Consider the following 24,633-nt stretch of genomic DNA (forward strand, 5'->3'; position numbering starts at 1 on the left):
TGTTCATAAGGAAACACTTTCTAAAAGACATAATTACTGTATAAGAAAATGATTTTTGATTGTGTGCCATTTATATAATTGCTTTCGAACATCATCATCTTTCTGGGACTGATAACAGTAAACTGATGTATCCCTTTCTGTTAAGAAATGATGCAATATATTTGTTACCTGTATTCAGTAAAGAAAACAATTTTTTTTTTTTCATAAAAAATATTAATTTACATAAAATGCATTGTATGTAACAGATGTACACTAATTTATTACTTTAAATTTACCTGCGTAGTCTTACAACTATGCAATGTGTGCCTTAAAAGATTTATTTTTGTTAAAGAAATATGATTTCCACTTATAAAGGCTATACTTGTAATTAGTGGAAAGAAGATATCTTTTGTAAAACTGATCGCTTGCATTTGACTGGGCTTGGTGTTTGGTGCAACGGTATATTTGTGAAGATCAGTTAGGAAACAACTGCATCCCTTGTTTTTTTGCGTATCAGTTCTTGTTTTTTCTGACTATTTTGATGGTGTTTAATATATTTAACTGTGTCGTGAAAGAACAGATAAAAATTAAATAAGTAATTTTTTATTATCGATAGTATAATTTATTTATTGTTATGTTTTCTATATTCAGGGTGCAAAGCGGCAAAGACAGTATTGCTGTATATAGTAACAGTAACAGCGGAAGTAGCCAAGGTACTTCTGCATCAGCTAGTGCTAGTAATGGTGGCAGTATGACAACTAATGCTAGTGGTGGTGCCTCAGTATCAACAAATAATAAGGCACATTTAAAATTTGAACCTTCTATTCTTGATTTTAAAGAAAGGTATGTCTCTTCTATAAATATACGTACCAGAAAGATTCATCTTTTGCATTATGTAAGTCTTAAAATCTGAATATAATATGTATGTGGTTTGTATTAGTGCTTCAGTAAATATTGTGGTAATCCAACACATCCCGTTTAAAATATCAAGGAAGGTAATTTCTAGTGATAAAAGGTATAGTTAAAATCTCATGGATTTATTATTTTATATATATTATATATGTATATTTTATATACATATATATATATATGTGTGTATTACTTACCTACCAGATTAATCTAGTGGTTAAACTCATCATCGCAAAATCAGTTGATTTTCAAAGTTGAGTTTTAAGGTTTGAGTCCTTGTAAAGGCAATTGCTTTTGTACGGATTTAAATGTTAGTCTGTGGATACTGGTGTTTTTTGTTGTTGGGTTTCAATTAACCATATGTCTCAGGAATGGTCGACCTGAGTCTGTTTCTGACTATTGTTAACCAGTACATTTACACTTACATTACACTGTCTGCAGCTACATCAGGCCTGGGAAGCCAGTATGGTAATTGCATTTGCCTATATACACACCCAGTACCGTTAGTAACTTGAAAATGTATGTATATATATATATATATATATATATATATATATATATATATATACAGTATATGTATATATTAGTAATATATAACATTTTATATCTATATAAAAAAAAATCCATGCATTTCATATTATTGCAAAAAAGAGATAATTAATAATGAAAATATGGATTTCATTAATAATTAATGAAAATAAAACATAAAAGTAGCCTGTTAAATGCGACAGGTATTACATATTATCGGAACACCTGTTTTGGAAATTTGAGTTTTATATATATAGTATCATTTATAGTTACATCAGATAGATATAGTGATAAAAAACTTGTCTCTTGGCCTGATATTCTGTTAAATATGTAAATACAGTATATATATTGTTCATAATAACACTGGTTATAGTGACGTATCGGTTATTATGACTTATTTTTTCTACTGCAAAGCAATATTTTATCGCTTATAATGATGAACAGAAGTGACTATCAGTAACGTATATCTACATTGTAGCTACAGAAATATTTTGATGTTTAAAATGAGTCACCTTTTCCTTTTTACCTGCATATGTACTACAGTTATTGAGCTAGTGATATCCCTATATAGCGGCCCTATATTGCAAACGATTTTCCTGACACGTTTGGTAATCCATGTGAAATAACTTCAGTTTGGATACAATGGTTTCATCAGTATCATGATATTGTGTTGGGGAAAATAAGTGGTGGCCACAGCAGCTCCAATCAGTGTGTCAGAAAAATGGCTAAAAACCATTTGGCCAAAACTAAAAGAGGGCTATTCGGATGAAAAACCTATAGTGCTGATGCAATAAAAACTGTTTGCCAGTTTTTCAGTTTTACAGAAATTGCTAATGAAGAAACAAAGAGTCTTTGTTTTGATTTAGAAAAGAACCTTCAGAAATTCTATTACAACATGGAATGGTCAAAACAAAGCAAAATAACTGACTTTTTGCAGAAAAAGTAATTTTTTCGGTCAAAACAAAGCAAAATAACTGACTTTTTGCAGAAAAAGTAATTTTTTCAATTTTTCTCTATCTTCTTTTACTCTACCGTATTTGTATTTAAATTGCATATTTTTGTTTTTTTTATATCATTTTATGACGGAAATAAACTATTATTATTTTTAATGATTATTGTTTTACTATATTACAATACCTGTGTAGATCACAGTAAAGGAGTTCCACTGAGCTATCTAAACATTGGTTTAGGGTTTAGACTCTCAGTTTTGACTATTGGTTTTAATGACCTAAAATCATCAGTTCCTTGGAGGTCACTATAAACAATATTTACTATATATATATATATATATATATATATATATATATAAGATTCATATATATATATATATGAATCTTTAATTAAACATCATTGCAGTGTATAATAATTATTATAGATAGTAGTAAAATGCAAATATTTACTTAGTACTTGTGTTTATAATATTTAACATAGCACTTTTATGCTACGCACGCACTCCTTCATCAGATGTAAAAATTAAAATAATTTTAAAAAATTAAATAGAAGAATGTTAACTCTTTTTGATCAGTTAATGAAGGGTTATTGAACTGTTAATGGAGGGATATTTTTTTGAGAATAATAAAAATTTGGGACAGATATTGTAAACCAATAACGTAATAAATGTATCCTCTCTAGTTTTTACTTAATCTTTTTTTTTTTAATTCTATATTATGAGAATTACAGTGTTATAACTAACTGTTTCTCTGAGTAAGTATCTCAACAAAAATTACAATCTTGCACTAAATTGCTGAAAATTTGGTGATATATCAAACAAAAAATAAGAGAAATAGTCTGATGAATGATAAAACAACTCAAATGAGTGGTTTTATCATGGCACTTACTTATCATTTTACTTTGTCATCTTTCTCTAAAAGTAAAACTTATAAGAGATCTCAAAGACCTGCTGTAAAACCGGACTAAACTAAAATTTATTTATATTATTTACAGCTGTAAACTAACCAAACTATTTCATATGTGTAAATTTAGAGAAGAACCAGCTTTAAGACAAATTATTTATCAACTCATATCGACAATACTGATTATCTAGATATTTCTAAAATTTAAGGTTCATCATTTATTGTATATAATTTGGTAACTTTGTAGATAATGAAAAATGTTGTTTACTCTTTAGTAAAATTATAAAATATTTATGACTCATTCTCTATACAACTGGAATCTCTTTCAGAGGATTTTTTTAAGACTAAAATTTTGTCCATTACAGTTTGTATTCAGTAGTAAGAGCAATTCTAAATGATGGACTCAATTTAGTAATGATATTTCCTGATCTGTACATTGCATCTGACTGATCTAATAGTAGTTGAGAGAGTACTTTTGAAAGTTTAGATTAACATCATCAGAGTGCATATAATTGGGTAAATGACTGCTAGACGTGTCAGCTGTGAGTAAGATGGCTTCAGAGCAACACAAGGTTTTCTGTGTTTTTGAGCACAACAAATCTCAGTTGGTATTTGCAGTACAGTGTGCATTGTCTCTCATTGACCCTCCAACCAGTTTGAACAAACAGGGTATTTCTGTAAAGGCATGGGCATAGGTCAACTGTGTGTGGTCGAGAAGAATGTGAGACGAATTGAAAAAAAATTTTTTTTGAAGCTCAAGAAAGTCAACCCTTAGAACGAGCTGAGAGCTTGGAATATCTCAACCAACTGGCTGGTGTGTTTTGAGGTGTCATTTACTTTTCAAGCCATACCTCCAACTTTTACAGGCTCTTCATGGAGGTGACAAAAAGTATGTTGAATTTTGTGATCAAATGCTTCAAAACATAGAGGATCATACTTTTATTTTACATTTAATATTTAGTAATGAAGCGACATTCCAAATCAGTGGGAAAGATAATAGACACAATGTTTGCATATGTGGTCTGCAAAATCCCCATGATATACTGTAACAGAGATTCCCCCAAGGTTAATGTGTTTTGCACCCTATCACAAAAAAAGATTTATAAACCATTCTTCTTTGTAGAACACATAGTTACTGGAATAATTTACCAGGACATGCTGGAAAACTGGCTTTTCCCTCAACTAACTGAAGATTCACTAGACTTCAATTTTTATCTGGACAGAGCTCAGACCATTGGCACCTATATATTTGATGCTATCTGAATGAATCTACTTCAACAATGGGTAAGATACATCAGGAATGAAGACCTGACTCTTCAGTTCTGGCCTCCAAGATCACCTTATCTTATAAAATGTGACTTTTTCTTGTGGAGGTTTGTGAAAGATGTTTACATACCTCTTCTACCAACAAATCAGGCTGACCTGCAAAACTGTATCACAGCTGCAGTGAACTCAGGAACTAAAGATAAGCTTCCTTGCATGTGGAACAAATTCAGATACCCCTTAGATGTGTGTCATGCAGCTGGAAGGGGCCATATTGAACATTTATGATTTGTATCTGTAAATTTTATTGTGAGTATTATCAGATGTAATTTACTTCACATTTGCCATTAGTTCTTAATTTGGAATACTGAGTTATGAAATTTAGTCTTATTTTGATTTACTCTGTATATTTAGTCACAAAAAGTTCTTCTGGACCATATAAGGAAAGGAAAAACTCAACTTAACAATTCAATATATTTTTCTCTTTTTCAGAATAATCAATGTGAGATTATCAAATCATAATGATTATTGATTTGTACTTTTATTTATAGAATAGTGAGGTAATAAATGTATTTTAGTTATTAATTTTTTCTTTTGTTTCAGACATTTAGGAGTGCCACATCATGAGAAGGTTACAATTCTGAATTTGGACAGAAATAAAACGATTCATATGACATCGATATCAGGAAGTACTGTCCATTTTCATAGTTCATTTTTTGAAGACAAGGTATGTATAATTTTTTTTTTACTGAGTTTATTTATTTCTCTTTGTTAGATTGAAATAATTATGGGTTCTGTGTTTATAAAAATTACAAGGATAATCAATTTATGATAAAATTTATTATGTCCTTTTGCAGAGTGGTATTTTAAATCCAAAATGACAGTTGGTTTTCAACTTGGCTACATTTAGGAGTAGACTCCAGTTAAATGTGGAGTTTACTCCATATTTAAATATTCCAGTGAATAAATTTATTTATTTCAACTTTTTAAATTATATAAAAAAGATCTGGTTGTTGTCTGTTAATCTTTCATTCCCATGCAGGAATAGGGGGTCTATTTAGGTTAATGATTGTTATATTCAAATAAAATAATCGGCCAACATGAAGTTCATGTATTTTTTTTAGATTCTTATAAATACTGTATAATAAAGAAATCTGTCATAATGTAAACATTTTTACATTATAATATATTTATAAGTAAAATTAACAGTTAAAAAAATAATGTACTCAAACCTGAGCCTTCTCATTTGTGAGACTGGATCGCTCGCCACTCAGCTACTGTTGCTGCTGTGATTGTAGATATACAAAGTATACAAATAAGCTTCTTGAGCCATTCAAAAATTTTTAAATAGCGTTTACTCCAAAATGGAACCAAGTTGGTATCTGACAGTTTTGATTTAAAGTAGGGACTCCCTGTCCTGCCACCTATAGGACATCAATAAACTCTTATCACAAGCTGACTCCCTTCCCTTTTTAGTAAAGCTATATTATCATACTTTAAAAAAAAATGCTCAATAGTACATTATATTCCTATGATTCGGAAGTAAATAACACTGCAGCATAAGAGAGGTCAGTCCTCATGAACTCTTCCAGGAAAATAAGATGAGGAGATATGGTGCTCACCAATTTATATATTCGTTGTTGCCAATGATTGCTCATAGTTGTTTAATACCAGCTTCTTACCCAGGCTTTGCAGTATCCCATTAACAGTTGTCCACATTTGATAGATGCTTTGCTATAATACAAAGTTTAGCATTTCAGTTGCCTAATGCTCTGTTAAATGTCTTATATGATAAGTCACTAAAGTATTTATTCTACTTCTTAAAGGTCTACTTTTCTATGTTGAAGGGTTTAAAATTTTTATTAATTTTATTTAATATTATACAGAATATTGTATTGTTTCTGCATTGGTTTTGATATAAGTGTCACTACAAAATGTAGACATAGTTAACAAGTACACGTTACCTTGTGTATAGGAAGTGTTATCCTACATATGAGATATTATCAGAACAAATTTGAAAAAAAAATTAGATTAATTTTTTAAAATGCACACTTCACTATAATTTTCATCTAAAATATTTTTTTAAATTTGGAAAAGTTCTGATTATTACCCATATAGAAGTACAGAGTTAACAATTGATTTTTCTGATTAAAATATGGTAACCAAGATATCAGAATAAATTTTTTATGTTATATATTTTTTGTGCGATTTGCATCCTATAATATAAACATTTCAGTAAATAATTTGGTGCAAGTGAAATTAAATCCTAATTAATGTTTCAGTAAAAAATAACCCAGTTGACTTTTGCTGAATGTTATATTTAACATTAAAGTTTATTATTAATACTTATGTTATTTTTAGAAGATAAAAAATCTATATATATAATATATGAACTAAAAGTTTTGTGTTATTGATTAAAAGTATTTTTTGGTATAGGTGCATAAAAGTGACTTTCATTTTTATTTATATATTTTTTTTGTTTGAGTTGTTACTAAAACATTTATAGCTTTAAACTTTTCAGATTATATATATATATATTCACAATAATAAAAGTATTTTATAATTCATCAATAAGATTACAAAAGGAAAAAAACATTTTGCTCTATTTAACGTAATTAATAATATGTAAGTGTTTTAATTGATCATTACTATAAACAATGAGTAATAATTTTTATTAGAAGGCACTGCACTTTATGAATTACAAGAATGATAGTAAGTAAAAAGATAACTGAGGAGTGTTAATGATCAGTTTGAGGCTTTACCTTAGTAATTTACTAGATATAGTTTTTATTTGAAAGTGAGTTTCAAATTCTATTTTAATTTTAATTCAGATACTATAATAATGGTTAAAAATACTTGCTTTCTACTTTTTGATAAACTTTCATTCTTATTCATATTTTTTTCCAGCATCTTTAAAAATATTAAAGGTGAACAAAGAATAATATCAGGGTTTTAAAGCTATTAAATGTCTCTTAACTTTGACATACAATAATGAACCAAATTACATGTAATAAACAAATTTAAAATTAGATTTTATATTTTCTGTTGATTGTTAAGAATAACTTGAGGCTCGGCTGATAAATTTTGCACATATATGTGTAGCATGGTAATGAAAAGAGGAGATGTTGAAATGAAATAAAAAATGAATAAAAGTACAATAACTTAGCTACAAAATGCAGTATTTATTTTTCAATATAATCCCCGTTTACACCTATATACTTTTTTCTAACATGTAACAAGTTTTTGCATTCCATCACTGAAAAATGGTGGCAGTCATTCTCAGATCCAAGTGGCCACAGCTTCCTTCACCTCATTATTGTTGGTGTAATGATTACCTTTGAGATCTCCATTGTGATGAGGGAAGAAGTGGAAGTCGCATGGAGCCAAATCCGGCAAATATGGTAGATGTAGAATAGGCTCAATCTTCAGCTTGCAGAAAGCCATCAGAGAGTGCATAGTTCCTATCATGCACAGATTTTACAGTAACCCAATTGCTCGATAATATGGCTTACTCGTTCTTTAGATATGCCTAACTGAATAGTGATGCAAATCGTCCACCTCCTTCAATCTTTCTCATCAGTCACAGAAACTGGTCATCCACTGCGAGGTGCATCCCCAATTGCTGCTTTAGCAGCTTCACATTTCCAAAATTTCAATGCCCATCTATTCATAGTACTCTTGTCAACAGTTTCACTACTGTAAACTGCTTTTAAATGATGAAAAATATTCATAGGATTCACATTTTCTGCTGTTATAAATTCAATCACGCCGCACTGTTTTAATCGTGTTAGCATATTGTCTGTACTCGACTCCATTTTAACTGCTACTGAAAACAAGCCAGTAAGGGGATGTCAACACATTATTGCAGGTTTGTAGAGGGGGATTTTAGCTATCATATGCTGCCACACCCTTCTAAATAGTACTTTTTGTCTCTGTAGCACGCTAGTGTGAAGATTTATCATAGAAACCTGTAAGTTTGTGCTAATATTCTTTTTTTAACAGTTTGTTTCTATGTATTTGATTTTTATATAAATAAGAAAAATGCATATATATTGAGAAAAAAAACAGTGTTTAAAAAATAATAAAATTACCACTCTTGGTACTTTCTCTTACTTAACCAAAGAATTTTTTTTTTTTGTAACAAGTAAATGATTAATCTAATCTTTTTTTTAAATTATTTTTATTGTTCTGTTAAAATATTGTTGTTTATTTTTATTTAATATTACTATTATTGTTTACAAACAATAAACATTATACATAACAGTATATATAAAAATATAACAACATACATTAAAAATATACATGAAAATATAAATTAAAAAATATATTTATGTATAATTAAAAACAGGACTAATAAAATATACAATGATTGTGTCGCATTATGAAATTATAAATGAATTGCTGCCATTATAATAATTTAAAAAGCATGAATTTAATTGTCATTTGGACAATCACAATTAAACTTTCTACTGAATACAAGATGAACTGTAACTACAGATTTACTTTTAGCAAACTGCAAAACACAGAAGGTTACTATTTAAAAGTTGCCAACTTTAGCAAGCAGTCTGTCAGTTGGAAAGATAAGAAATCAATCTACAGTAAACTAAATCTATTGTTTTGCTCTTTGATTCTAGCCTTAAATCAATCAACACTGTACACCTCAAACAAGAGGTATAACAAATAAAAGCCCCGATATCCAATTTTATACTCCTGGTATAACTGCTGCAATTTTCTCAGATTTTTTTTTTATCACTTTCAATGATTAACATGTTATAAATCTTCTTTTAATAAAAATTAAAAAGCATTATATTTGAAATAAGTTTTCAGTGACATTGCTTGATTAGTTAATCATTATTAACATCTCAAATTACTAATTGTTATGATGATATTTCAAATATTTTATTAAAAATTAATTAAAGTATTGTATCAATATCAACAATAATAATAATAAAAATAAAAAACAGTGATTACATACATAACAGAATTTAAAGTAATCGTCAGGATTTATTTACTGGTAGTTAAATACTATAAACCAGAATTCAGTCCTATTAACAAAAGACATTAGCAAGACTGCTAATCTTAACACTTTTAACAACTGTCTTGTATTAACAACAATAGTACAGTAGATAAGACAAGTGTAAAGTTCTTTCCTACAAATACCTTTGCTGTTCAAAAATAAAACTACCCTAACAATTTATGAATGAAGTTTAGTATATTATCTTTCACTTGTAGTCTTTAACATTAACTCACTGAACCATTTCTTGTTTTCAAGTACTATCCACACTGGAATTACTTGTTACTTTACCATAATTATGGCAAATATGTACGCACTAGAAATTTACTCCTTCACCGACCTCCTCGCAGAATACTCTCAACTCAAGCTCGCATAATAACTCCTCATTTAGAATTCTCTCACAGAACTATCGTAGCACTCTCGCAGACTGACTACAAACTGGTCTTCCCTGGAGTATCCTATCTCTCCTATCCTCTTTACCTGCAGGACTGGACCTAATTCAGCATGTAAGAATGATCATCCCCCTCACATTTTTCCATGAAATTCCTACCCTGGTTTGGTAACTCTTCTCACGGAACATCTGTTTAGGTGTGTCAGCAGGCAGTATTACAAAGAACAATTGTTAAACAGACATGTTAGCTTTACAAAAAGGGTTTCTTTTAGGCCCTATCTGGATTCTCCCATTATTATATTTTCTACTACTTTCTTAATTGGCAGGAATCTGTTACTCAGGTCTGTTATACCTGTCTCGTTACACTATTAATATATAGGTTAAGCCTAACAAATTTACTTAAGTAATCTTTTCTCTAAATTTAACATCTCCCTTCAATAAAGGTTAAAATATTTAAAAAAAAACCTTTTATAAATTTAGGTCTGGGGTCTATAATATAGATTTCTTTATATTTTTGAAAAAAAATAACCAAAGGGAAATAGAGCAAAAGAACATAAAACATTTATTTCAGTTTTAAGAGTTGGGGGTTGGCTTTTTCAAAAAAAGATTTTGGATTATTCATATATGCATTGTAGGTAATGAATTTCCTTAATAGTTTCTCTAAAGTGGCTCTGCAGAAAATTGAAATTGTTTTTTTTTCTTCGCTATATTCCCCCACACCCTTGAACAGATTTTGAAAAAAAAATGATATGATCAATGCCTCATGTATAGAAATATTTGGTACTCTTTTGAATTTCCCCTCAAATTTTATTTTTAACAATATACGATGAATCCTTTGTATATCAATGTAAGTAACCAAACATAACCTTCACTTGCTAACCTCATCTAATTACCATTAAATATACAACAGTGATATATATTGCAACAATGATTATATTATATACAACAATGATGCAGTCTTTAATGATGGCTAGTAGAGTTGGTTGGATTTCTATTTATGTGAATTTCTGTGGTATCAGTGACATAAGAATAAGGAAGATTTATTCAGTTTGATACTTCAATGTATTAGTGAGTTTAATCCTGTAGTATAATTATCGTTAAGTAAAATAAGTATTGTATTGTGTTTATAAAATAAAAATCATAATTATGATGTATAATAAATGTTTTATTTAAAAATATATTATATGAATTTTTAATTATACTCTCGCATCTCCAAAATAATTTTATCTAATCATTAAAATACATGCATTTTTAATGATTTATGATATTACACAATATTAAAAAGTATATATTGTTCAAAAAAAGAAATAGAAAAATTGTGGGGGAAATGTCAAAAGTGTACCAAATATTTGAGCCAAATTTCAAGAAAATCAGTGTGGTCAGTCCTAAGATAGAAAGCCAAAAACAGTGCAGTTCCAAATATGTATGAACATACACACATATATATGTTGTTTTTTTTTTGGTCTAGATGAACTAGTTGAACCCTAAAATGTAGAGATTGAAAAATACCCGATACCTAATTTTTGACATGATCACCATAGTTTGCTACTAATATAACTATTCTAGCTGTATTTAGCAGGAAAGTAAAAACATTAGCATTTGTATGAAGGTTTTTTTGTCAGTTGCAATCAGTATGGATTAAACCAAAAATTAATGAAAGCATGAGTTTTAAAGTTTTTAAACAGCAATATACTATTCTTATAACTTTGTAAAATATGTTTATTTAATATTATTATTTTATATATTTATTATTATTTATTATATATTATTAATATATGTTTATTTGTAATTTTGTTAGAAAAAATCCAGTAGTTTTCTTTTTTTTTCTGAATAGTACATCAAAACTAATTTATCACTATGTTAAGGAGATTTTAGAAACATATGGATATTTACCAATGCAAAATTAGATATTTTATACAATACTATTTTCCCTTAAACAAAACATATATCACTAAAATAAACATGAGCATTTTTTTTTTACCCAATCTTTATAACATATTATGCCTTATGTTAGATTTGGTGTCAACTTGAAACCAATTGAAAGTTAAGCAATTTAACTTATTCATCAAATTCAGTAGTATTAAAGTGTTAATGATTGTCACGTATTTCATTTTTTTCATTTGTTTTTTTTATGTACGATGTATGTGTGCCAACTTTATAATACTATTTTATTTTTCGTTTATAATATTTCAGATTATCCCACCGTTAGGTAATACATCATTTAATGTAGTCTTCCTTGGTAGAGAGGAAGGTATTGTTGAAAGCTGCCTCTTTATACACACATCAGAAGGTAGTTTTAAGTATGAAGTGAAAGGTGCTAGCATCCAAAGTCCGTACAGGTTGAGGCCATTATCTGGCGTCAGGCTGCCATTAAACGCATCGTATTCACCATTAATACAGATGCATAATCCTCATTCCACAACTTTACAGGTTTGTGTATACATTTCATTTAATCAATTGTGTATGATAGTAAAAAGACATTAAATTTGTTGATTGTATATGAAAATAATAATTAAAGAAAATAATCTATAACTACTTAGGTTGAATAAATTAACAATTAATACAATCCACCTTAGCAGCATGTTGATATGTACTGTAGAACTTTTGGCTTACTTAGAAGCCATCATCAGGAGTTAAAATTAATACATTTAAAGTCAGAAGTTTAAAAACCATAGTTAAAATTTAAAACCAGTCATGACTGTCCCAGTCCTACTAGTATATTAAGAGTTAGTCAGTTAATATACTAATAGGACCAGTTGATGACTGTTTTTAAATTTTAACTACAGTTTTTAAATGTTTGACTTAAAATCTATTAATTTTAACTCTTGATGATGACTTCTAAGGAAGCTAAAAGATCTAGAGTACATATAAACGTGCTGGTGGTAAGGTGGATTGTATTAATTGTTATTTATTCATTTAACATAACAGCGGTACCATGTTTGAGAAATTAATTCTTACTGTGGGTTGTTAACAAATAATATGAGAGGTTATCTGTAAAGTAAAGACTGTTTTATTGTAAAAAAATTTACTAGAGATAACCCTTGTAATTAGAAAATTTAGAAAAATGATATACATTCAATTTAAACTCAAAAATTAAATGATGTACCAATAAATGTTATTAAAATATGATAATTTACTTGTTGACAATTCATCAATGAATTTCCAAGCACAGTTACAGGAAAAAGAAAAAGAAAGGTTACGTTGATATCACATGAAGTTCAGGAAAGAGAATCATTAGTTACTTAATTTAACTTAACCTTAACCTAAAATTGATACTTATAATAAAGAAAACAACAAATCAATGCTGTAGCAGCACTCGACTGGTATTGTTTTACCACCACAAAAACATACTCTTGTCAATCTCAAATATTTTACTGGGACTACCTGTCTTCTGATTTGCCCTATTCTGCAGTACTTCTGTGCAAATCTCTTATAAATAATTGTTCCAACCTACAATAGTTTCACAAGAAATTTCCAACTCGCACTCATACCACTCAGTAGAAAATAACTATTGTGTCCATAAATAAATAAAACTCACAACAGTCAGAAACAGCATTCTAAAATTTTCAACCCAATTCCTACATCTTAATCATATGGCATTCTTGTTTATTGCAACAACAACCTGCTCTGTTGGCAACATGCAATACTTTTTGATGACCATTATAACGTACTCATTAATTAGGAAGAATGTCGGTGTTCTGTAAAAAAACTAACCGGATCTTTCTCAATGGCTGGTAAATTCCAAATTTTCATGCTTACTGAGAACAAGAAGAAAAACCGAATAACACTGAAAGCAAGAAAATATAAGTTTTCAGTAATAATTCATCCAACCCACCGGGTTGGTCTAGTGGTGAACTCATTGTAAATCAGCTGATTTTGAATTTGAGAGTTCTAAGGTTCAAATCCTAGTAAAGGCAATTACTTTTATACAGATTTGAATACTAGATTGTGAATACCAGTGTTCTTTGGTGGTTGGTTTTCAATTAAGCACACATTTCAAGAATGGTTGACCTGAGACTGTACAAGACTACACTTCATTTTCATTCATTCATATATAAATCCTATCTTATGGTGGTTCCAGAGGCTAAACAGAAAAGGAAAAAGAATAAATAATTCAAAACCATATTATCATAATAATATGAAAAACATAAAATAATTAATAATTATTATTAATTATTTAAGATAATATTATTAATAAAAACAAGTAATCACGCAGATAAAACCATAAATACAACAAACAGCCTGGCGTCCAGGTAACAGACAAGTATCATTTGACGTTTCTCCCTCACTGTATTTTTTATATAGAATAATATTGTTCTGTTGTAGTTAATTTCAAGTAAAAATTCATAAGATCGCAGCACATGTGAGATGCTTTGGAAAAATCTGAAAAATAAGAAAATTGTAGACTAAAAATCTTGACTAATTTAGTTTCTTTCTAACATATTTCCAATTCGTTTTTATTTAATTTTACTTGATATTGTTTTATTTAGATAATTACTTCATTTTATAATTCCTTTTCTGTCTTTTGTTAACTGATATTTCCTATTTTTATAATAAGCCATTCTCAGTTATTAAACTTGATTTTAATAAGCATTTTTTTATTCTTAGTTGTTGTACTAAACATCATAAGCATTTGTTTATTTTAATTTGGGGTTTTATTAGAATAGTATAATATAAAATTTTAAAACTAAGTAAACTATTTGGTGAACAAGTAAATAAATTATCTTTTAGAGTGATTTGTTTAAAAAAAGAGTTCCCTCAGTATATGAAACAAATTATTTTCTAAATAAAAAAAAAGTGTAATTCTGGGTCTAATTGTTTTCAAATGCAGCGTGGTACAAGAAATGATCCAACATTTGGTTTGGTTAAAAAATTTATTTGAATCGAAATACAGAAAAGTAAAGTACAACATGTTTACTTGTACCTGGAGATTATGTTCCACTTATCAGTTCAATATGATGACCACCACCATCACGTCTAGCAGCTTCTTCAACACAAACTCATATGTTGTTAATAATTTGACGACAGTTCTTCAGTTAGCTCGTTGCACGCCTCAATGATCAGCACTCTCAGTTTCATCCCTCTATGAGGATGTTTAAAGAAAATTCTTTTCCTTTAGAAATCCCCAAAGAAAATAATCATAGATTCAAATCAGGACTGTTTGGGGGCCAGTTCTGTCCGTGCGCAAAACAATTAGAAAATCAGTTTGAAATGACATTTGCGTTAAAAGTTTCATGCAGAAAGTCAACATTAGCTGTGTGTAGTCTGGGCTCCATCCTGCATCAGCCACTTGTTTTTTAATCAAAACCCTTTTGCAAGAAGCTAAGGAACAAAATTATTATGCAGCATGTTTAGATAACATTCACTGTTCATTCTGTTCAAAAAAGAATGGCCCTATTACCCCATGACTTGAGATACCGACCCATACCATAAATCTTGGAGTGTGATGGACTTTTTCATGAAGCAAGTGTGGATTTTTGGAAGCCCAAAAACACACATTTTGTTTATTAACAACCCTACCTAGGTGAAATGTTCATCATCTGAAAACCAAACATTGTTCAACAATACGTGTTGGTTCACAACCCATTCAGCAAATGCCATTCTTTGATGTTTTTGTCAGCTGTTAATTAAGGCAACACTGTTATTTTGTACAGATACAAATGCAAATCAGTTTTTAAAATTTCTTGCACAGATTGCTTAGAAATCCCAAGTTGTGCAGCTGCTTTTCTTGTTGATTTGTCCAGGCTCCTTAGCAATGCTACTATATTCTGTGGAGAACGAACATTGGCAAGACTTTACCCTCATTGTTCGCCTTTACCCTCAAACACTGAACCATCACTATTAAATTTTTCGTAAAGTATATGGGGATTGTTTTATATGAGGCAACCACCAAGTTAAAAATGTGCACAAGACCATCTTTGTATAAGCACCACACTTTCTGTTTCATTAAAAACCAACACAGTCTTTACGTGCTCTTCAACAGTCAGTCTTCCTTTGTCAGCCATCTTGGAACAATACACAAACAGCACACTTGGAAAGAGAAGAAACTAATATTCATGAACTGTCAACACTTCTACCAGCATAAAGCATATTAATAATGATTAACATAAACAATTATTACCAAAACAAACGTTGGATCATTTCGTGCACCACCCTGTAAATAGGTAGCAGAGTTCATATACAAAGAGTAAAGTCATAATAAATAAATAAATTTAATGGCAATATTTATTTCTGTATGTATCATATTAACTATTGTCAAAACAAAAAGTACCTTTAATTAAAATAACAAATATTAGAAAATATAACTGAGGTATGTTATTTATTTCTCAAAATAATTGTCTAATTTTTTTGGCTTTACTAGCAGTTATAATGGATCAGGCATAATTTTTTAAATAATAAGTTCCTGTTTGCTTTTTTGCCAACTTCTCACTTGTTGGCAATTTTGGAAAGTTTATAAATTTCTTTTTTTCATGAACCTCTCTCACAATCTTTTTCCTATTAAATTAGCTGAGATGGTAAAGTTTTACTATGTTCAGTAACTGTTGGAGGGATGCTACATGAAATTGGTCACTGCTGCTTAAACTTTTGTTTACATCAGTTTTCTTAACTTAGCCAAAGTTAGCATGTTCATAGTCTTTTTAAAAGTTGTTTATAACTTTCTAAAAGTTTCATTATATCTTAATTTTATGGGTCATTTATTGTCTGGCCAGTTTCATGTTTCCGTTTTTAACTTTACGCTCACTATTTCAAATGCTGTTCTGTCATGATTATTATCTGAATAAAGTTTGTATTGTACTACTGGTTTGTGAAATCTTTAATTCTTTTCGTGCCTCTCAAAGTTTATTTGTTCTTTAACATTCATAAATTACATGATAGTGTAAAAATTTGTCTGCATAAATACAAAACTGTGCAAATAAAGGATATTAATGTAAGGGAATTAGAAATGAAGACTGAATATGATCGAAGATCAAAATATTTCTTGTTTTTTGTTGTTTGGACTGAATTAAATTACGTTATTTGAATGATCTAATATAATAAAGTAAATTACCATTGATAATTAGCAAAAATGTTGTGATATTATTGTATGATGCACTTTCCTGTCTATGCTGCAGCTCCAGGGGATTACAGAAGTTTCACATGAATAACTAACTATTCTGCATATAAATCTCTTTACCTGTAAAACTCAAGATTTAAGTTATAAAATACGCTTAATTTTAATCATTCTTAAGCAAGCAATACTGTGATAGAATATTAATTTTTATTTTTTCTAACAATATTAGTTTTTATTTTTCTATTTTTTAGCTGGTGGAAGTGTACAGTAGTGGTGGAGAATTCCATCTTGAGCTGCCATCTGGTGAGCTTGAAGGCCCTAAACATTTATGGGAGATCCCAGCATTCCTTACAAAACCGGTAATCAGGGTCCGGTTTCATGCGCGCGCACAAAAAAATTATACTGCATATATAAGGTATATCAACATCACTAAATGTTTTAATAAATTAATTTTTTTTTATGTTAATTTAATTTTAATTAATTTCTTTGTATCTATTGAGAATTAGTTTATAATAACTTTATCTTTTACTGTATTGCCGTATTTAATAATTATGGAATCCAGTAGCATTCTACCCTCCATTTCTGTCAACAGTTTGATTTTATATTAATGATGCCCTCTGACTTTTTATACCATTCATTGTTTGGAAATTAAATCATTAGAATTTAGGTTGTAAAATTCTCTTCGAAAGTTTTTGTTTGTATGTGTGCCTTTATTGGTTTCTATTTGACTTACTTTGTTTTAAGCTAAACCATGATGTTTGGTTTGGTAGCTTGTGCAGGTTCTTCAGTTTTTACTTCCCGGTTTGTCCAGTAGGCATTAGCTTAAATATTTAAAGGCTTTATTCTGTAGAAGTTTTGAAAGAAATAGGATATGAATGCAGTATCTTGAAAAAAATTGTTTTGCTTTACGTTATAAGTTTTAAACCAGTTTTTAAGCAAACGCCTACTTCACAATTCAGAACCAGTAAACTAAACCTCTTTTTCCCTTGCTTATCATATTGCATATTTTCTGTATGGCCTGCCTTTTTCCTTAATGTAAATATTTTTCATTCAGATGTCCCAATCAATTTCTAATTTATTGTTTGATAAGTGGATCACAATGAACTTGTGATGTAGTATTATGGTTTTATGTTTTTTCAGTTCATTTATGAGAAGAAATCTAATTGTAAGATATTATGTTCAGATTCTTTGTTTTAAAGCATTTTATGTTCCATTTAGCTTCTTTTTTTTTTCTTTTAACAGTGTAACATAAAAGCATTTTTTTCATTAAATTTACACCTCGGTTTGTTTATTCTAATCTATAGAAATTGTTGGTTTTAAGAATAAAAATTTAATAAAGCTAATCTAGAAGAAATAAATCCATTCTATCTAGAAAAAGGACTACAACCAACACTAAACTACATTATATTTTACATACTAAACATTTGTTCAGAAATAAACTAATTCATTAATTTTATCAAGGAGTGATATGTACAGAGTATTAAAAATCTACAGCTGGCTGTTCAGTTTTGTATTTTATAAATCAAAGTAAACAAAAAATGGCTGTTTTCTCTTCGTTTTCTTCTTACTATTTTGTTTTTTAAAGAAAAATGTGTATCAAGATCGGATTGAGAAATACTATAATATTTTGTATACATACAATATACCTTATATTGTACACATGTTACTAATCATATTTAATAAATAAAAAATAGTGTAAACATAATCACAAATTTCAAAATGACAGCCATGTCAATTTTTTAATTAGGAGAATTTTTTGTTAAGTATAAAATTATATTTCATTTGATGTTTCATGTTTAAAATATTTTTTACATCTTTTTTATTAATGTAGATTAAAAGTTAATAACAGTGAAGAAGTTTTAGTGGTTCCTTTAGAAGTAGAAGTTAGTTCATCAGCTGGGTTGTATTGTCCAGATGATATCATCGATTTTGGTATTGGTGGTAGTCAGGATCCACCAAAACAAATGCGTTTAATGTTGCGCAATTCATGGAAAAAACCTATCAGGGTTCAGGTAAGTTTATATGCATACTTGTGTAGATTTTTACTTGCTGTTTGTTAACTTTCTGTTTACTATTTTTTTACCAGACTAAGAAATATGGTTTGTGAGGAGTACAATGTATCAATAAATGTGATTTTGACATACTTATTACTGTGTTTTCATCAATACCAGTTCATTTCTTGTCACAATGGAATCCAGAAGTTTATCACATTGACCCTCAAAATATACATTAAGATATGCATCCAATTGATATTTATCGTAATCATTTGACAGCAGCATGTGAACAGTTTCTTATGGCCTAGTTTTCTCTAATGGTTTCATGAAAAATATTATTATTTAAATCTTTTTTCATGAGTTTATTAGCTTTTAAATATTTATAATTGGAAATATTGTTTTCAATTTTGTGATTGTCAGTGGCAAATGGCTGGCCTTTCACACCTTACTAGACCATAGACCTATTAGACAGTAGCTTTGGTTTGACCAATTCAGTGTTAGTGTAAGTTGCTTGTAAAGCCTAGGCAGCAGCATTGCATAAGTATTTACTTAGAAGTTTACAAATTGTTGTTTGCTCTATTTTCTCAGAAGTGCACATTAATCATGTCTTTTTGATAATTTGTTGTAAAATATATATATATTTATAAAACTTTCTGGAAATTCAAATAATTCATAAGTATGCTGACCGTTGTGTCAATTAATTTCCAACTACCAAACACAGTAACAGAAAAACTTTAATAATTAATACCAAAAGTTGACTTTCACAATATCCTGTATCAGTTGGTACATATTACTTCTATATTACACAAAAAATAAATAAAAACTTAAAAAATGAAGAAAATGTAAATTCTAACTATTGCAAAAATTCAATATACAATATTACTACCAGCTGGAACAGTGTAAATTTAAGTCGTAATGCCAGCTATGTTTGTAAACGTTGTTGCCAACTGTTACAACTTACTGTGTCATTAATTAAAGTATAATTTTCAAAAGTGATTTACTGATTAATCGTTCCATGTTTTGTTTAAATTTATAAATGTAGTATTTTTCAAGTATATTTATTTTTTTGTTACAAATTTCTAAATTATTTTTAAAATCAGTTACATTGCAGCAAATGTCATCCATATTAGATATTTCTTGTTTCTGTAAGCCGTATAATGTTTCATGAATCTTTAAAAGATATTTTAGTTTTGTCAATATAAATTTTATTACATTCATTACGTTTAATTTGATATATTCCTCTTAAATTCTCTCCATCACTTTTATTCTAACTATTCCTTAAATATTTTATAATATGGTTATGCATTTTGTAAGCTATTTTTACTTTTTTTTTGTCATAAACGTTAATTTTTTCTAGAATAAAACTTTTTCTTTTTACAATTTGCCAGATATTCAAGAATTGTAATTGGTTGTAATGTCTTATTTACCAATATAATTGAAATGTTGAATAAAGCTTTTTTCTCAGATGTAGCTTGGTTTCATCTACGTGGGTACATAGTTCAGTGAGTCCAGAAAATCAATAAATTAAAAATATTTGTAAATAAATTAAGGCCAAATTTATAAAACTGGACACATGTTCTAGAAAATTATGGAAATAATAAATATACTGAAAATAAACTTTGGAGAAAGCAAATATTTTACAAGAAAGACTGGACAATCCAGAATTGCATTCAAGGGCAAATATAATTATAGAAATTCACAGTATTCCTAGTACTCCAAATGAAAATTTAATTGGAATTGTTTAGTATGTGGATAAAAGTTTGGGTGTTAAAGTAAATGAAGAAAATGTAGGTGCTTATCACAATATTAGTAAAAGAAAGGACTTGTTCCATTAGGTATCAATGCATGATTTGTTCAAGATTAATTAAAGAGAAATTTATTAAAAATAAAAAATAAAAATAAAGAGAAATTTCAGCTTTGAGCATATCAGGCTGACTGTAAATATGACAATATATATTAATGAAAGTTTGTGAGATGGATGTAAGTGTATTTTTTCCACGGCAAGAATGGCAAAATGTGAGAAAAGGCAACAGTCATATATGGACTTAAATATGTTTTTATGAAAAAAAAAAAAAAAATGGTTTTCTGAAATGAAATTAAATTCTCTGGAAGCTATAGAAAAATGTTAATGTATTAGTTAAAGGAAAATAGTCTTTGTTGGAATTGAAGTTATTAACAAGTAAATTTATTTTTGTTTTATTTTTCTATGAATGTTTTGTTATAGAAAAACAAACTGAAATATATTTCCTATTCTAATTGTGATAAATAAACATTTGTAATGCAGCTATTCATACAAGAGTATGAATAGTTTATTTCTGAATAAACAATCCATTCTAAATTTCCTTTTATTATTGTACCACATGGTAGAATAATAAAAGGGAATTTAATTTTTAATAGGGGAATTTTATTTTTTATAGGGAATTTAAACAAAAATAGTACAAATTTTTGTTTAATTAATGGAATTTAATTTGTTTATGCACTGTATATATGTTGTTTTAATGAGGTTAAAATTTAATTGTTAGTATTTGATTGGTTTATGTTAAATGTTTATTAAATAACTACTGAATGTATATTTATTAAAACATATGAGTGAAATAAAATTATCGTAATTAAATTTAAAATTACCATCTCTATGTATATTGCAATTCAGAAGTCCTTACAGGACATGTTTAATAAATACAAGTAGATTTACCTTGTTGAACTAGAGAACAACAATTTCCCAAATCAGCTAATTTGGAAGTTGAGAGTTCCAGCATTCAAGTCCTAGTAAAGTTAGTTATTTTTACACGGATTTGAATACTAGATCGTGGATACCAGTGTTCTTTGGTGGTTGGGTTTCAATTAACCACACATATCAGGAATGGTCAAACTGAGACTGTACAAGACTACACTTCATTTAGACTCATACATATCATCCTCATTCATACTCTGAAGTATTATCTGAAAGGTAATTAATTACCAGAGGCTAAACAGGAAAAAGGAGAAAAGAACAGTTTAAATGTAAGGGTAGATTATATCAGCAGTGTTTTCTTTAAAGAAAGAAGATTGCTGTTTACTCATACTACAGTAAATAACACTGGCGGGGAGAGGGGGGTTTCTTGAACACATTTATCTTGATTTGAAGTTTGTGTATTGTTGGTTTATATATTTTCAGGAATAAACTCTTGTTTCATTTTGTTTTTAATACAGCATTTTTCATTCATTTAAATTGATAAATATATTGTGTATTTATCTAGAATAATTTATTATTATTTGTTGCAGAATGTTATAAATACACCTGTTTCAAAATCATTAAAAATTGATTTTGAACCGGTGAAAGTGCCACCAGATTCAAAATCACCGACACAAGTAGCCGTATTAACGTTTGATTGGCAAGCTGGTTTAGAATCAGGTCTATTGTCTGGACGTATTGTAGTTAAGAGTAAGCAAGGAAATCAGAAACTTATTATACCATATACTGCTACAGTTTTAATCGGCGGTCTGTTATACAATCAACAGATAACTAAATTTAGATCAGATTTAACAGAATCATATGTTGATTCAAGACCATTTTATTTAACCAATAGTTATAAAGTGCCGGTCGCTATTACAAATGTTACATTACAAGATGATGCTGCAATTAATAATTTTCAGTTGGATAAATTTGTTCCTGTTATATTACAACCTAATGAAAAAAGGAAAATCGTTGAATTATCTGTTAGACAAGGCATAACACTTCCACCTGATTTAAAGTTGGAATCAAAATTACTTGTACAATCCAATATATCTACATTATCAGTACCTCTTGTGTGTTATGATGGGCGTCTTAATACGGTAAGTATTTTTGTCATAATATTTTTTTATATTTACTTTCCTAGCTGTAGCTCTATTGCTGCTGTAGAGGGAAAGTATATAGATCGATCCAACATTTTTTTTTAATTTTTTAGATTTGTTTGGGAATATAAACATCTTATCCAACAAAAAAAAACCAGAAATTGATTGTATTTAACATACGTATGTGTGTTGCCCTATAGTTTGATTAATATCTCCGGACTAACTTCACATAAATTCTTTGAAATGGTTCAAAAGATTTCTATATGTAGACCATTAATGGTATTAAGTTTTGGGAAAAATTAAAAAAGGTAGAGGTGTAGTTTCTGCCCATTTTGATTTTTTTTATAGTGGTCATAAAAACAGTTGAGTTTTGGTTTGATGAAAGTACATGTTATGTTATTTAAAATTTCAAAATTTTAAATTATATCATAATTAGGAGTAGGAGAATATTCAAAATAATTTCTAAATAGTTTTCACCACATACTTCAAAAACCTGTTTATTTGTTACATATACCCTTCACAACATCTACAAAATAAATGAGTTCAAAATTTTACCTTTGAAAATTCAATATGGTAATCATTAATAGCTTTATAAATATTAGTTTTATTGAGTAATTCTTTATTATATCAGTGTTTAAGTCTTTTATTATGAAGAAAATAACACCTCATTTATTCAAATTAAAACATATCTGTGATATGATTGGAATTGTTAAAGTGGAATGCAAAATTTTCACATGAAAACAGCATAACATTTTCAGACTGAATAATTTCCAGTCTTTACTTCTGCAGATAAACAGGTAAGGTGATACCCAATATCACACATTTCTTCTAATATTAATTAAACAAATATTATATTAACGTGCAAGTTTTAATTTAAATGATTTATTGTAAGGGAAATATACAATGGGTTATTAGATTTTACGTGACATAAAATTGCTTCATTCAGTACCAGCATAATGTAATATCATCAAAACCTTTAGGAATACTGTAGAAACCAATCTATAGAATTGTTTATTAAATGTGTTATCTAAAATTGTTTTCTATTTGTCTTAATAATTTATTTGTTAGATTTTAAGTAGAAATTAATATTTAAATACAGAGTGATGTATTTGAAATAAGGGTTTGTCAAAGGTGAACCTGAGAATGTTATGCAATCTTCTGTTGGCTTTTTCAATATTTATTAAAGCAGTTTAATACATCCTGCAATATTTGAACACAGTTTCCTACAGCTGAACACTAACATTATCAATTTCACTTGTAAATCATCGTGATCAATTATAATAAAAATAGTCATATTTTACAATAATGCTGTTTTGATTTTAATTTTGTATGCTCTAATTCATTGAATTATTGTATTCTATTTAGTTTTTTTAAATAGTGAAATCTTTTATTAGTAGATATCTTTCAACTATGAACAACTTTAAACAACAGAGTTTTATAAAATTAAGAAATAAGTTTCATAATAAAATATTCTGTGTACATTGTACAGCATATAAGAAAATGTGTTAGAAAAAATAATTTGTGTGTTTAATTTCTCTACATATCTAAAAATAATCAAACTTATTACATTAATATTTATATTTTTATTTCTCACATTCTTATTTATATGGAGATGTTCTCCATTGTTTAATTACAGAAGGTAAAGAAAGATTTGGTTTAATGCACAAGTCATAAATATATCACAGTTAACATTTGTTTATTCAACCATATATTTATTTTGTTTTTAGTATACATCTAATTGGATAGCACTAAATTCAAATAAAAAGTTTTCATAAAGCAGGATTTCAGGGAAACACTACTTCTCATATAAATACGCGAATTAACCTGTGTGAATTCAC

The 24,633-nt window shown here is 28.4% G+C and overlaps 1 protein-coding gene across 1 annotated transcript in view; it reads left to right on the plus strand.

The window, feature by feature from the left end:
• Nucleotides 1-24,633, plus strand: part of Tmem131 (Transmembrane protein 131) — a 125,486-nt gene that overhangs the window by 29,460 nt on the left and 71,393 nt on the right. Inside the window, exons 4-9 of the mRNA XM_075379066.1 lie at nt 631-822; nt 5,136-5,259; nt 12,131-12,367; nt 17,240-17,403; nt 18,820-19,000; nt 22,244-22,795. Of these exons, the coding sequence (XP_075235181.1) occupies nt 631-822; nt 5,136-5,259; nt 12,131-12,367; nt 17,240-17,403; nt 18,820-19,000; nt 22,244-22,795 (1,450 nt within the window). The remainder of the gene's footprint in view (nt 1-630; nt 823-5,135; nt 5,260-12,130; nt 12,368-17,239; nt 17,404-18,819; nt 19,001-22,243; nt 22,796-24,633) is intronic.

The sequence above is a fragment of the Lycorma delicatula genome, chromosome 11 (genome assembly GCF_047948215.1).
Source record: "Lycorma delicatula isolate Av1 chromosome 11, ASM4794821v1, whole genome shotgun sequence".
NCBI lineage: Eukaryota > Metazoa > Arthropoda > Insecta > Hemiptera > Fulgoridae > Lycorma > Lycorma delicatula.